This window comes from Lygodium microphyllum, chromosome 30, assembly GCF_053477565.2.
Source record: "Lygodium microphyllum isolate KBCC chromosome 30, Lygodium_microphyllum_v1.1.10, whole genome shotgun sequence".
Classification (NCBI taxonomy): Eukaryota; Viridiplantae; Streptophyta; class Polypodiopsida; order Schizaeales; family Lygodiaceae; genus Lygodium; species Lygodium microphyllum.
The window spans coordinates 41,054,560-41,069,386 of NC_141164.1; the positions used below are offsets into that span (position 1 = coordinate 41,054,560).

General features: G+C 36.1%; 1 protein-coding gene across 1 annotated transcript; it reads right to left on the reverse strand.

Moving 5' to 3' along the window:
• Window positions 1-7,487: 7,487 nt before the first annotated feature.
• LOC148009775 (L-ascorbate peroxidase 3-like) lies at window positions 7,488-14,592 on the reverse strand. Its single transcript, XM_087672937.1, has 9 exons — window positions 14,392-14,592; window positions 11,442-11,566; window positions 11,228-11,277; window positions 10,038-10,103; window positions 9,906-9,954; window positions 9,027-9,109; window positions 8,840-8,919; window positions 8,034-8,136; window positions 7,488-7,884 (listed from the first exon to the last, which is right to left on the reverse strand). Exons 1-9 carry the CDS (start codon window positions 14,502-14,504, stop codon window positions 7,681-7,683), a joined length of 873 nt encoding a protein of 290 aa, XP_087529063.1. The 5' UTR covers window positions 14,505-14,592; the 3' UTR covers window positions 7,488-7,680.
• Window positions 14,593-14,827: the final 235 nt, after the last annotated feature.

Consider the following 14,827-nt stretch of genomic DNA (forward strand, 5'->3'; position numbering starts at 1 on the left):
TTATGTTAGATAGAATTACTCTGGTACCCTTTGGACTAGTTAATGAGTCACAGCATATGCAAAATATCCATAAGAAATGGATTAAGTAGAATAAGCCTTCCTTCAATTGTGGCTCTTGTTGCCCTAATTTACCCTTCTCAAGAAAGGATGATGATGATGCACCTTGCCAACAAATACTAATCCTCGAGCCCAAATAGAACTCAGATGGCTTCTGTTGTGTAACATTCTTGAATGCAATGTCAAAATATGAGTCCTTGAGCTAAGAGGTAACTAAGTCCAAAACCAAATCCGAAACAACCTTGATACCCTTTTAGCATGCCAAGGAGCAAGCCCACTCCTCATTGAAAGAGAAAGTTGATTTCAGTGGAGTATCAGAAGAAGAGACCACTCCCTTGAAGGAGTCAGATATGTACCCAAAAGTAGTCTATGGGACCTTCATCCGTGAAGTGGAAGGTGAAAAGTAATTAGCTTTCATGGATACAAATAGTACTGAATGTCACTAAATATGGGAACCAATCTTCGAGAAGAGGAAATTTCAATCCTACATGACTTGTTGAAGGAAAACTTGGATGTGTTTGCATGATCCTATAAAGATCTAAAGGGGATTTGACCCCACATTGTGTCAGCATCACATCGACCTAGAGCCTGATGCCAAACCTATGAGGCAAAGATAGAGGTGTATCTCTTGCCAGACCATAACTCCTCTAGTATCTTACCATCCAATGGCTTGCTCAAAGACATATTGATCAAATGCACTGTTCTCTTTATAACTTCATCCCAAAATCCATTAGTTTGACTAGCATTAGAGAGAATACCATAAACCCTTTCTTGAACGGTCCTATTCATCTTCTTAACCACATTATTTTAAGCAAGATTCTCAAGAGCTATCAACTCTCTCTTGATACTAGGACTTGCACAAAAGTTCGTAAAGGTATGCAAAGTGTAGTCGCCACCATTACTAGTTCTCAAGCACTTAAGATTCTTACCTAACTAATTCTCTACAAATACCAAGAACTTTTGAAATGCATGAAACACATTACTCTTCTTGTGTGTAAAGAGGATAAGTCCAAACCTTCCTTGTGTCATCATCTATAAAAGTGACAAAATATGATGCTCTGCTCAATGAAACCATGGGCATTGGCCCACACCAATCACTATGAACCATATCAAGACATTTTGATATTCTACTTCTACTACCTCTCTTATGTGACATTTTAGTTTTCTTTCCAAATAGACAATACTTTAAAAAACCAAGATCATAAAAATTTAGACAATGAAAATAGCTCAAGCGGCACAAAGGTTTCATTCTAGTGATTGACATATATCCCAAATAACAATGTCATAAAGAAAAAAATTGTTGTTGAGTGATAGCTACAACATGGACTTTAATAATAGAAACATGCAAAGGATACAAAGTACTAGATTTTGGTCCTTTGGCCACAAAAAGAGATCCCTTGCAAATGTTCCATACATGATCACCAAAGATAACTCTATAATCACAATCATCAAGTTGTCCTATACCAATCAAAATTTTTGTCAAGTTTGGAGCATGCCCTACATTCAAGAAGATAAAAGAAAGACCGCTTTGATAGTGATAAGTATGCATCCCCAATGTTAACAATGCTACATGCATAGTTATTTCTAAGTCAAACACGTCATATCTTTTCAACATCATAAGTAGAGAACCGTCCCTACTAGAGTAACATGAAATAATGCTCCAGAATCTAGAAGCCAATTTTGAGACTTGTTAGTATCCATGGAAACTAAGAAGGCATCACTCAAAGAGCAACCATACAAAATATCACCATCATTACTATTGCATGCTCTCCTCTATCTGTGCCTTGATTTCTCTTCCTTTTTGAAATCACCATCATTTTGGTTTTTACAAGTTTACTTGTCTTCTACCTATAATAGTTCTTTTTTATGTGTCTCTTCTTATTACAACAAAAGCATTCTACTTTTTTTTCGTTGCATGGCTGGCTTCTTGACTTATTTCTCTCATGAGAGTTCCCTCTAGTATTTGACCTTCCTCACCATAAGTGCATTGGAGCTATTTGAGCTTGCATTGTTCTTCCCATTAGGCTCCTTAGTTACAAAACTTCTCTTAATATTAGCACTCGTAAGATCATCTATGAGTATAGAGTTACTAATAGTAGTCCTGAAGGTATCCCAACTCTTAAGCAAGGTATCTAACAAAAACATGGCCTTCACTAAATCATAAAAGACAATATTTTGAGAGATCAAATAGCCAAAAATAGTATTAAACTCATTGAGGTAATTAGACATCAAAGCTCCCTCCGTGTAGAGATGAATGAGTTCTTTCAACCAATAAACTTATGAGGCTACACTTTCTTTTTCATACAAGTCACCAAGCCTTTTTCAATATTGCATCTTTTGTATTTGTCACATCAAAATACATGGATTTTGAGAGTGTCAAGATAATAATGGAGCATTTCAACTCATCCAATTCTTCCCATATATCTATATCCATGACCTCAGGCTTAACCCCATTGCATTTGATCGGCTTTACTTGCTTCTTCTAGACCAATAATTGTATATTTTCTCTTACTAATATGAAAAGTTTGTTCCATTAAGTGTTCAATACTAAACAATACATTCTCTAAACTTGATGAAGAATCCATAATGATAATGATGAAAGTATGTTTGCACACCAAAAATTGTAAAATGTGCCCAACTACAACCTTAAGGAGGACTCCACAAAGCTAAAAAATAGTATTCAAATATCAAACTAGCATAAAGCTTATGCAAAAGTCATATTTAAGAACTTCCAAATGCATTTTAATTTTTTACAATCTTTCCCAAGTATTTGGACTATCAACAATCATCAAAGATCAAATACATATAAATTGCCTTCATAAATTGATTTTAACCCACATAATCTCTATAAAATGAGTATAAACTATCATAGGATATCCCTCAAGATGACAAAACCATTGTGTGTAGCTTGAATTGGGGAATAATTTGGGAGATTTGAGTGTGAGCTAGTGTTCCAAAAGTATCATCCAAATCATAATAATTCTATTTTGTGTAAAAGGAAGAACTAAAAACTATACATAATCAACTCTATCATTAGATAAATCTATAATTCTCCTCATGCTCTTTGTTTTGACCTATAGAACATCTCAATTTGATATCAAATATAAAAAGTATGTCCAAAGTATTGAAGTGCTGTCAAACTCCCATAATTGTCCACGACTTTTGTAATGGCTCCCAAAGTAAATGCTTCAAAGACATTCTCACATTCTCCTTTGTTGCACATACGTTTGAGAGGATGCTCACTAATGTATTTCCTACAATATTATGACTTTCCATTAGCTTGTTCTCCTATACCTCTACATATGTTTCTTTTCCCTCTCTACAAATCCTACACTATTGCTACGGGTTGCAGGTTGCAAAATGCATGTAAAAATGACTACATTTGGGGATGTCCTCTTCTCATATGGACCCAAACATTTCTTATCTTCATCACCATATCCATGCTTAGTGTATCTAATGATTAATGTATCCCAAGAGACAAAATTTCCATATTAGAAAAAACTCTATCCTATAGATATTTGCATGCATCCTATTGGCTTGATGTAGGTCCTTCTATCTACCACAAGCCTTTATCTACTCCAAGACCATACGAGAATCATGGTGTGATGTCACACAGTCCATAAATCTCAACCTTCCACTCTCTAGGCTTCTTCTTCTCAACCCCTATTGAAACCAAGATTGCTCCACCCATGATAAAGGCTACCTTGGTTGCTTATGCCTTAAGTCAAGGTAACTTGAGCCTCTTTATAATTGATGCATAAGGTGCATATAAATTGTATTGGATGGAAGTGTTTGATGCGGTGTTTTCATTAAGCATACGGACTTACCTTCTTGTGATTATATTTTCCTTGAATTAGGAAGGATTGCTCAATATCATCCCCACTTTTTGATGCAAAATATGGAGAGAGAGTGAGCTTGACAAAAGAATGACCAAGATAGAAACTATCATGATTCTCACTTTCCATATCAATAGCTTCCCTATCAACACCATGTGAATTCCTAAGGCCTACTCTGTGTGTGTGTGTGTGTGTGTGTGTGTGTGTGTGTGTGTGTGTGTGTGTGTGTGTGTGTGTGTGTGTGTGTGTGTGTGTGTGTGTGTGTGTGTGTGTGTGTGTGTGTGTGTGTGTGTGTGTGTGTGTGTGTGTGTGTGTGTGTGTGTGTGTGTGTGTGTGTGTGTGTGTGTGTGTGTGTGTGTGTGTGTGTGTGCGTGCGTGCGTGCGTGCGTGCGTGCGTGCGTGCGTGCGTGTGTGTGCCCGTGCGTGTGTGTGCCCGTGCATGCGTGCGTGCGTGCGTGCGTGCGTGTGTGTGTGTGTGTGTGTGTGTGAATAAAATTTGGAAGCTCAAACCCTGGAAGACCACATCGCTAAATGTTTGGACTTCAAACTATTCCTCTCAAAACTTTTGGTGGAAGTATTACTAAAACTAGTATCAACTAAGCAAAAGGAAGATTAGCCACATGTATAACTTGCATGAAGACTTTATTGCATTTGGTTAGATTATCTTTTGTATAACTTGCATGGAGACTTTATTTCATTTAATCAAGTCATTCCCAAAATCTCTTGATGTCCATAAGAGTATATCCATCACATTGCAAGTCATTCTACACAAAAAAATTTAAAGCCTAGATCTTTGGATGCCTTCCAAGAAGGCCTTATAACATTCTTCTACTCCAATGGGGATTATGGAATATATGGTTGACAAGAGTACTATCATTTTCTATTTTTGTCAAGCATTTCTTCTAGGATTTAAGGATAACTACATTGGCAACTTTCCTCTCTAAGAAGTATTGGGTGCTTAATAATGTCAGCTACATGGGTCTACAGGTTGGCAAATCAATCTTATGTGCAATTGATTTCATTACAATCCATTCACTATTATGAAATGTGTGTGCGTGTGCGTGTGCGTGTGCGTGTGCGTGTGCGTGTGCATGTGCATGTGCACGTGCGTGCGTACGTGCATGTGTGTGTGTGTGTGTGTGTGTGTGTGTGTGTGTGTGTGTGTGTGTGTGTGTGTGTGTGTGTGTGTGTGTGTGTGTGTGTGTGTGTGTGTGTGTGTGTGTGTGTGTGTGTGTGTGTGTGTGTGTGTGTGTGTGTGTGTGTGTGTGTGTGTGTGTGTGTGTGTGTGTGTGTGTGTGTGTGTGTGTGTGTGTGTGTGTGTGTGTGTGTGTGTGTGTGTGTGTGTGTGTGTGTGTGTGTGTGTGTGTGTGTGTGTGTGTGTGTGTGTGTGTGTGTGTGTGTGTGTGTGTGTGTTCGTTCTAGTATAGCTACACAAGATAATTATTTAACATGAGAAAACTAAGCAAAGAAGAAAATTCAATTTTTACATCAGATGAAAGGGTATATGCCATTTAACTTGATGTAAGTTTTAGCATCCTCTAACCATCTCTAAAGCATATGCCCTTGTGTGCAATACACAAAGAGAGAGAGAGAGAGAGAAGAGAGAGAGAGAGAGAGAGAGAGAGAGAGAGAGAGAGAGAGAGAGAGAGTTGTTTGTAATAGCATCCTTTTAGATACCTCAAACAATACAAAGAGACATACATCATCATTTTTAGTTATAGTCCACTTTAGGGTGCCACTGGCATAAAAAGAAACCAAGGTGCTATTATGACAAAAAGAAAACCAACTATCCAAATTATCAAAGTCACTACATACATCATGATCCAAAATGAACTTAGTAGAATTATGTTATGATAACCTTGCCACCTTGATAAACTTCCCATGCCCTCCTTTTGAGTTGCCTTCATCTTTTTCAATATAGCTTTATGAACAACTCATAAGATGATGTATGTCGTACAAGTTTAGTTTTCCTCCTTCCATATTTTGATTTCCTTTTACACTTGTTACTTTTCCTCTTCCTTGTTTTGATTTCCTTCTATAATTCCTCTTGGACTTTGATCATTATTTCCTTAACTTCATCTTCTTCTTATTGTTGTAGAGCCACCTCTATTACCCCAAGTTTCCTTCTATTTTTTCCAAGAGTGTAAGTACTTTAGCAAGTGACTCTTTCAAGGCACATTATCTACTTCCAAGTTGTGAACTTGTTGATGCAAATATTCCTCCGTTATTGACCTGGATTAGGTTGTGATGCCAAAAGCATCAAGAAATTTCATCTTTAGGTGGGAGAAACATAGCCAATCTTTGGCCTTCTTTAGGGATGATGAGATGAGGATGGTGTTTACTCCCTTGTTTGTAGTAATTCATAAAGAAAGATTGCAAGTTCTCATATGCTTTGTCAAGGATAAGTCTTATTAGATCACTATTCTCTTCCAAATGTTTATATTTTCATTTAAGATCATCTTTGATACATGGCTTAATTTGGTTGAGTAGTTGCAATCTCTCTCTCTCTCTCTCTCTCTCTCTCTCTCTCTCTCTCTCTCTCTCTCTCTCTCTCTCTCTCTCTCTCTCTCTCTCTCTCTCTCTCTCTCTCTCTCTCTCTCTCTCTCTCTCTCTCTCTCTCTCTCTCTCTCTCTCTCTGTGTGTGTGTGTGTGTGGGAAGTTACTGTATGTATATCCTCTACATCACATGCATTCAACGCCTATTTATAAATATCCTTATCTGTGAATTTTTCCTAAATAAAACATAACCCATTTCTATTCAATCTGTAAATAACCCCTTTATATTACACCCTTCTGTATGTAAAAAATGTATAAAAATAGTATTTTAAAAATACCTTAGTTTGAACCCACGTGACACACATATATATTCATGAGTAACTTACCGAAGCTAGCCCCATTGTAGTGGCACCAAGAATGGGGCAACACTCATTCATTATAGCTTCTCATGGCCATTGCTTATATAAAAATGTATCCATACAAAGCTTTTGGCTTACTATCTACATTAAAAAGTATCCATACAAAACTTTGGGATTGCTAGAAGGAGAAAGCATTAGATTTATTGTATAACTAAGGAAAAGATTGTGCATAATATTTACTCCACATGATTAGAAAAATCTATGAATTGCTTTTTCTTAAAAAGAAATGGATAATCAAAAAGAGATAGCTACATAATTTTCCAATTCCTATTGGTCATTAGATTGTTATATCATCTTATTTTTCATCCATTTTTCTTTGCAAATAGAGAAGTTTTGAAGAAAGTTTGGGATGATAGAAATAACTTAGGCTATAGAGGGAAACCTTGGTTGTATTTGATCATGTGGATCATTTTGTGAAGTTTTGCATTGAAGTGTTAGGCTTGTTGAAAGTCAAGTCTTAGGACTAAGGATGCAAGATGATTTATTCTAAGTTTTATAGCTCACTTAGAGCTTGAAATATTTTCATGAAGCTGTAAATATTACTAAGACATACAAGAAGTTTCACATTTTTTTTTAACATAGAAGAAGAAAAAGATTCAACTTTGCTAAAAGTCAACTTGCAACTCTAATGTAAGCTCCTAACCAAAATTAACTTGGAGGAAGATTTCAAATACACATTCACCATGCCAGTATACACTGTCCATGTACAACTCAAGAGGCATGAGCACAATACAAACACATCAAATAAGTTTTAGACCATGATGTTTAATATCAAGTTTCCAATTTGCACAAAGTTATACAATGATAGCCCAATAAAGGATATAAAGCATGTCCTATCTACACATTTATATAGCTCAATATCTTATGTACATTTATAGCTCAAAATTAGAATCCATCTTTGTACGAGCTTCGTATAGATAGCCTAAGGTAATCAATAATGCAATGATAGCAACTCCAATTGCATTTTGTGCCAAAATATTTAATATCCGTTTTATAGCTGTAGGGGAGCTCCTAAATCCAAGCTCTGAAAGTTTTTTGTGTGAATCTGCATAGTCCTTGAAGAAGATATCCTCATCCTAAAATTGGCAAAGAAATCTTGTCAACTCATATTAGAACAATGAGATTCTCCCCCAAGCATTATGTGTTCTATTGTTTCTACTTATCAAGCACTACATTAGTAGCTCTATGGTAGAACATAGCCCAAAATTTTCTTCATCGAGCTTACCTTGGCATAAAGTTCCACAAACTTACGAAAAATTGGGTCTTCAACCAAGCATTTATCTGAAGGGAGCTGCAATAAACCCCTAGACTCACCCTTGAGAAGTTCCCTATTTGGTATAAGAAATAAAGAAAAATCTATGTCAACTATCGTAAGAGAAAAAAATCCACATTCTAGACCACCTACAAGATAATAAAGCAAAGCAAATGCCAACAGCCCGCTTGTGTGAGTCTGTCTAATTATCATAACCATGTGAGGACCACTTACTCTAAGGATTAGTATTGGTGGGGATTGCACAAGAGAAATAGTCACTTAGAGGGGAGAGAAAGTCAGTTAGAGGGAGCACAATAGAACAATGAGATTTGTGCACCTACCTCTAATTGATAAAGCAAACTTCAAAGGTTGGCATAACTATATAAGCACCATTTACTCTTAAGGATTAGTTATGGTATGATAAGATAGGATATACATAGTCACTTAAGAGATAGCACAACAAAACAAGCCGGATTGGTAGTCTCACCGGTAGTAAGAATTATCATAGCCATGTGAGGACCACTTACTCTAAGGATTTGTATTGGTGGGGATTGCACAAGAGAAACAATCACTTAGAGGGGAGAGAAAGTCACCTAGAGGGAGCACAATAGAACAAGGAGATTTGTGCACCTACCTCTAATTGAGCACCAAACTTCAAAGGTTGGCATAACTATATAAGCACCATTTACTCTTAAGGATTAGTTATGGTATGATAAGATAGGATATACATAGTCACTTAAGAGATAGCACAACAGAATAAGCCGTATTGGTAGTCTCACCGGTAGTAAGAATTGTCAAACTTCAAAGGTTGTTGTGTCCAAGCTCCATCAAAACCAGACCTCTCTCGGTGAGCCCTTCCCTATGAGATCAATAAGTGGAATAGTTCATCTTTCCATTTGCCTATAATGATGCCATACTTCCAATTGAAAAATTATCTAATACTCAAAATATAAGTGTCAATTTTACCAAGGTATGACCTCCCGAGAGTGCTACAATATCCTTGTTTGATAGACCCATCCGATAAAAAATCTCCCGTAAATGCTTTGCGCCTGTGAATGAACAAGTGAGCCTTGTTATCAAATAGCTTTCTAAGTTTGATTTCACTATACAAACTTAGTGGTACATCTCTTATTAACCCAAACAATAGCCTGTAAACTTAATGATACATATCCTACTCAGCCAAATGATAGCCTCTAAAAAGTATAGGTCTTCTTACATTAAAAAAATCAACCTAACTCCTATCATAGACAAAAATAGAATCCTAAATATATGCAACCAACACCACATGCAGCCCATCCCAAAGGTGGTGGCTAGTGGTTAATACTTAGTCTCATAATCTTGAGGTTGTGGATTTATGTCTCACTAGGTTTGTCACTTGATGGTGGACACCTATGCTCACATGGTACACTTGTGTACGTCCAAAATCTTGACCACTAAAACACTTGTTGGTCCTTCTCCTTACCAGGGCCACTAACCATCAAGGTCAATTGTTTATTCATCTTGCAAGCTATCCTAGCTACTTATAGGGTAAATGCCACCATGGCTCTTATCCTCTCTTGGCTATTATTTGGAGGGGAGGCACGTTAAGGGCATTCACATGCATATGTCTTTAAATATACAAATAAAAACAACAACACATATAACACAACTTATTTAAAAGATTGAAATGCAGCTAGATGCAATAGTATGAGTAGTTGAGAGTGGCAGACTCTATTTGGATTCTCCTAAATTGCTGTCAAAACACGTTCAATCTCTATGCTATAAATGCCCAAGTTTAGTCTTCCTAAAATTGGAAAACATCAAGCCTAATAGGTGCCTTTCTAGACAAGTCTTGAAGAGCCAAACCTTGTTTTGCATCAGGAAGCCGCCCTTCTGGTGGTGAGTCAAGAGAGTCCTATAGACCATTCACATAAGTATTAAAACTTGCACACTCATTTTTGAAATGCAATATGAGTTGCACTCTCCTTTTACACACACCTTCCGCCCAGGAACAAACTCGATAGTGGGCCCTCCAGTGACTTCAACTGCTACGATGCCAGCAAGCTACACATCCACAATCAAAATTAATATTGACCCAAAGAAAGTATTGCTAGAACCAATAGCTGTTGAGCACCAAAAAGGAAAGCTAAATGTTTTGAACAAGATAACCCAGTTGTAATTTAGGGAAATTATGCATGTATTTTTTAGAATATTTTATAAATACTTAGTACCACAATAATGGCCCAAGTATGTAAAGATATAAGAAACTATTTTCAATTTTCACCGCAGCATAATATAGATCTATCTCTTTATCTTCTTCAAGCTTCTTGTCAAGCTTTCATGGCTTCTTCCTTCTTTCTCTCTCTCTCTTTTCTTTGTTTCTCACTCCTATTCTAGCCCTTCTCTCTCTTGCACTCTATTTCTTTCTCTTCTCTAGCTAGCTAAACTTCTTATACCATTCATGGGAACAATGAAAAAACTCATGGGGATCTAGAGTTGATACTAGTTTTGGAATGTCTAGATTTTCTAATCAATTTGGGGACCACTTGTTTTCTACAATTCAAAGACCATAAACCCTGACCTTGCAATCTCTAAATACTTCAAAAGTGGTGACTATGTATCTTACATGGCTACTAATTGGCTCTCAAAAGCTACTATCCATATGGGACAAATCCAATGTTGCAAGGTACCTACTCAATTTATGTGAAAAGAGGGTTGGTGAATCATTGTCCCTTCTTCTTCAACTAAAGGCTCAATTAAAGGCTTTTATAATTGCTAAGCCAAGCATTGAGTTCTCGAAATGATATCTAAACTCAAATCCAACACACACTCTAGAACTACAAGATCCACAGATTGTATTCAAATATTTGTATGACTATAGCTATGTGTGTGTCTAAACCTATATTAAGGTCGCACTATTAAAACTAATTAATATTTATGAGTTGTAAAATATGCTTGAAACATTTCCTTTAAGAAAAACCATAAGAAAAGATTAGTATAATGTGTTGTAAGCATATCAAAGAATATTAAAACTACTTTCAATGGAATAATGGGATAGATTACATAATGAATAAGCTATGAGCACTAAGTGCATTCAAGAAGCACTCAAAAAGAAGAAAACTTTAAAGGTAGCAAGGACTCTCTTAAAGCTGAATAACGAATCTAAATAGGAATCAAAATTAGTTAACCTGGTAGATATCTGCATATGTCAAGACTGGATACTTCGTCTTGAATTGTTCTGAAAATACACTCATTAGTAACAATACTAGCAATAATTCTTATGAATATATGATACTACAATCATGATTGACATTGAGCAACAACCTATTGGTACATTCAAGAGGATAACCGATCGATTCTAGTCTCCTTTCTTGATCAATCATGGGAGTCTTATTTGCTTACCACAAAAGTCAATAGCTATTTTCAAGCCCTTATTGGCTTCATGGCTGTATTCTTGCTCATTTCTAATCGAACCATTAGGACCACCAGTTTGGCTTTTTGTATCATAAGTGCCAGCATCATGCCACCTACATCCAACAATAGAAAAATTATTATGCCCCTTGGTGAACTAGACAATTGCTTCTATACTACTCTCATGTCTCTTATTACATGATTACTTCTATACCACATTCATGTATTTATTTCCTTACTGTGAGGCTAAAGAGGCTCATGGTAAATTTTAAGCTCTTGGGCTTTCAAGATCTCATGATGATGACTATCTCCGATGGGGTCTAAACTAATAATGACCCATGTGACTTGGGATCACAACAATGGAAATTATCCATGACACGTTTGGAAGATCATAGTTGTTCCTTTTTTAAATCATAAACCCAAAAACTTAAATGCAACCCAAATATTATCTAGGAAATGTGTCCATACAAATTGAATTTAAACTTGGCTAGTTGGAATAGGCAAGGGATCTTTAAGAAAGGGACAATAATTTTTCATAGACTTTTGGGTCAATTTTGACCTAAGTTTAAAAATGTATGTTAGAATTAAAACCTACATTGCAAGCTTTAATGTTATCAATTAGGAAAACCTACACTGTAAGCTTTTAATGTTGTCAATTAGGAAAATCCTATAGTGCTAAAGGTTTGGCACATGGAATAAAATGTTGTAAGCTCAATTCTTGGTTGCTCCCAAATTATTACTCATCTTTGCATGCATTTATAACATTTGGAACCTTTATCCCTTAAAGAATGGGCATGAATTTAATGTTTGAAGATAATTTTAATATCAAACTAATGCATATGTTGTGATGATATTTTTATATGGAATGCATATATATCATTTATCTGTATGCAATGCTGAAGCAACCCCTTGGGATCCTCAATCCATTTCCTATTTTCATCCTAAGGAGAGCACTTTGTTAACCAATCCCAAACTTCACTTTTGCTGCCTTTCAACCATGTAATTGATGGAATCACCGTGCTTAGCCATGGTCTAGGTAAATTACATAATGTATATTGTAATTACTATATCTATGTAAATATAGTAATTACAATTTACATTAGCCATGGTTTAGGTGAATTATATAATGCACATTGTAATCACTATATTTATGGAAATGCTCCATATGTGAATGGCTGGTATGTTGGTAACATGGCTATATTATCTCTACTAAGTGAAATTTTGGCTCTTATTACTTTTACTTTTGATCAGTTTCCTCTTTTTTGTCTTTCTTAGATTTCGTTAATGGTAATTCTCTATTGTATGCTATTATTTTTCCCACTTACACATCATTAATATCTTTAAATTGAACAAGACTCTTGCTTGTACTTTTCTTTTCTTTTCTTTAAAGCATACACATAGTCATGCATAAATTATTATCATTATTGTGACACCATGCATCTTTTTTGCACTTAGAAACATGCACTTTGCATTGAAGGCTTCAAAAAAATAGTACGTATGACATGACATTTAGGCCACACATCCATAACAATGTGTGCAATAAGTTACACAAAAGTTTGCATAAGATGACTTGCGTAAGGTTTCACATGACAATTCATAATCTTCATGTGGCATTTATGTGCCCAAGTTACATTAAAGAAAATGTGTTCAACTCATACAATTAGACAAAAGAAGTGCATTTGGAAAATAAGCTTTAAGCCCCTAAGCTTGTTGTATTGGAGGTCCCTAAGTGTTCTTTTTCTTCTCTCTTTTTAGATGGCCCAATGATTGTATTCGAGTTAGATCAATTTACATATATTTTCGAATAATATAATGTTAGCATACAACAACTTTAGCTTATCTATGTGAAACATTTGAACTTATTTATCTTCTTCTGGTTTGATCCATTTTTCATTAGCATGTGGATCAATATCATCTAGAAATTCTTTCAATAACATTACGTGGGTGTAGCACCTAGAATGTTAGATGTACTTAAATTCTCTGTGTTATGATCAGACAAAGAAAAACAAAGCATGCACATAAATAATATTTGTGGAGAAAATAAGAAGGAAAATTTAAGCTTGGATGTATAGATGTACATTGATTGTATTTATGGGTATGAATAGGGGTAAAAGAAATTAAAATGTAAAAGGATACAAGGGAGGATGTTTGATCAATTTAAGGGGGTTTTCGTTATCAACACATCAACCAAGCTTCAAATGACATTAGTAAGTTACTCTTCATTATTTTGCAAATTAAGGGGCAAATATGAACCTATTTATCATTAACCAAAGAACCCCTTTAGATATTTCATAAGCTTTCCCCCTAGTAGACCTTCAAGTTTTTCATATTATCAAAGGTGATGAGTATTGAGGATTCTAGAGATCAATATATTGATCTATAAAGTCTTTGCAAGCAACTTACGTTGGTTGAAGCCCCACTAACTCTAAACCAGGGATTCTCTTACATTTTCCATCATCGTGATGGAGTTCTCATGGATCAACATGAACGTGGAGTCACTCTAAAGCAAGGACTTTCTAGCTTTTTGATTGACATGATGTATAGGCATTGAGTTTGCACAAAGTCAGTAACTTCTCGATCTATAATGATTGAAGCTGCAAGATACTCTAGAATCTAGACCATTGCAAGGACTCTAAAGCTTTTCAATCTATCTAAGACCATTGCAAGGACTCTAAAGCGTTTCAATCTATCTAAGCTGCAATATACTCTAGAGAATTGGAAGGACTCTAAAGCGTTTCAATGTATCTAAGCTTACAAGGATTATGTGAAGGCAGGTCAATGTCTTGAAGTATGTGGTTTCATGCACTCTAAACCTTGTTAATAAAGCCTCTCTCTCTCTCTCTGGCTGTTATAGAAGAAAAACGATCTGCTTAAATATCTACATATATATAAATGTACTAGCTGGACTCAAATGCACTGTGAAACTCAGTATATCACTTACGCCAATCTCAACATGATAGGGGCGCAACCCTTCTCTGCTATGAAAGCTCGGAGGTCACGCCTGGCCTTGTCAATGGCTTTGAGGTAAGCCTCATCAACAACAGGGGCAGACATGGCTGGCTGGCTGGCTGGCTCTCTCTCTCTCTCTCTCTCTCTCTCTCTCTCTCTCTCTCTCTCTCTCTCTCTCTCTCTCTCTCTCTCTCTCTCTCTGTGTGGATTGTCCCTGAGGGAGAGAAGCAGGATGCTTTGAGGCTTATATATATCTCCCCTCTCTCTCCTTCTGAAGTTAATGCGGCGTGTTGCTTGCGCTCGAAGGGAGAATAAGAAGACGGTTGCTTTTACGTGATCTCTCTCTTCGGCAACACAATTAGCCATATGCATTACCTCCAAAATTAGTGAGAAATAAAAGGTATGAAATATGCATTTACATATGTAAA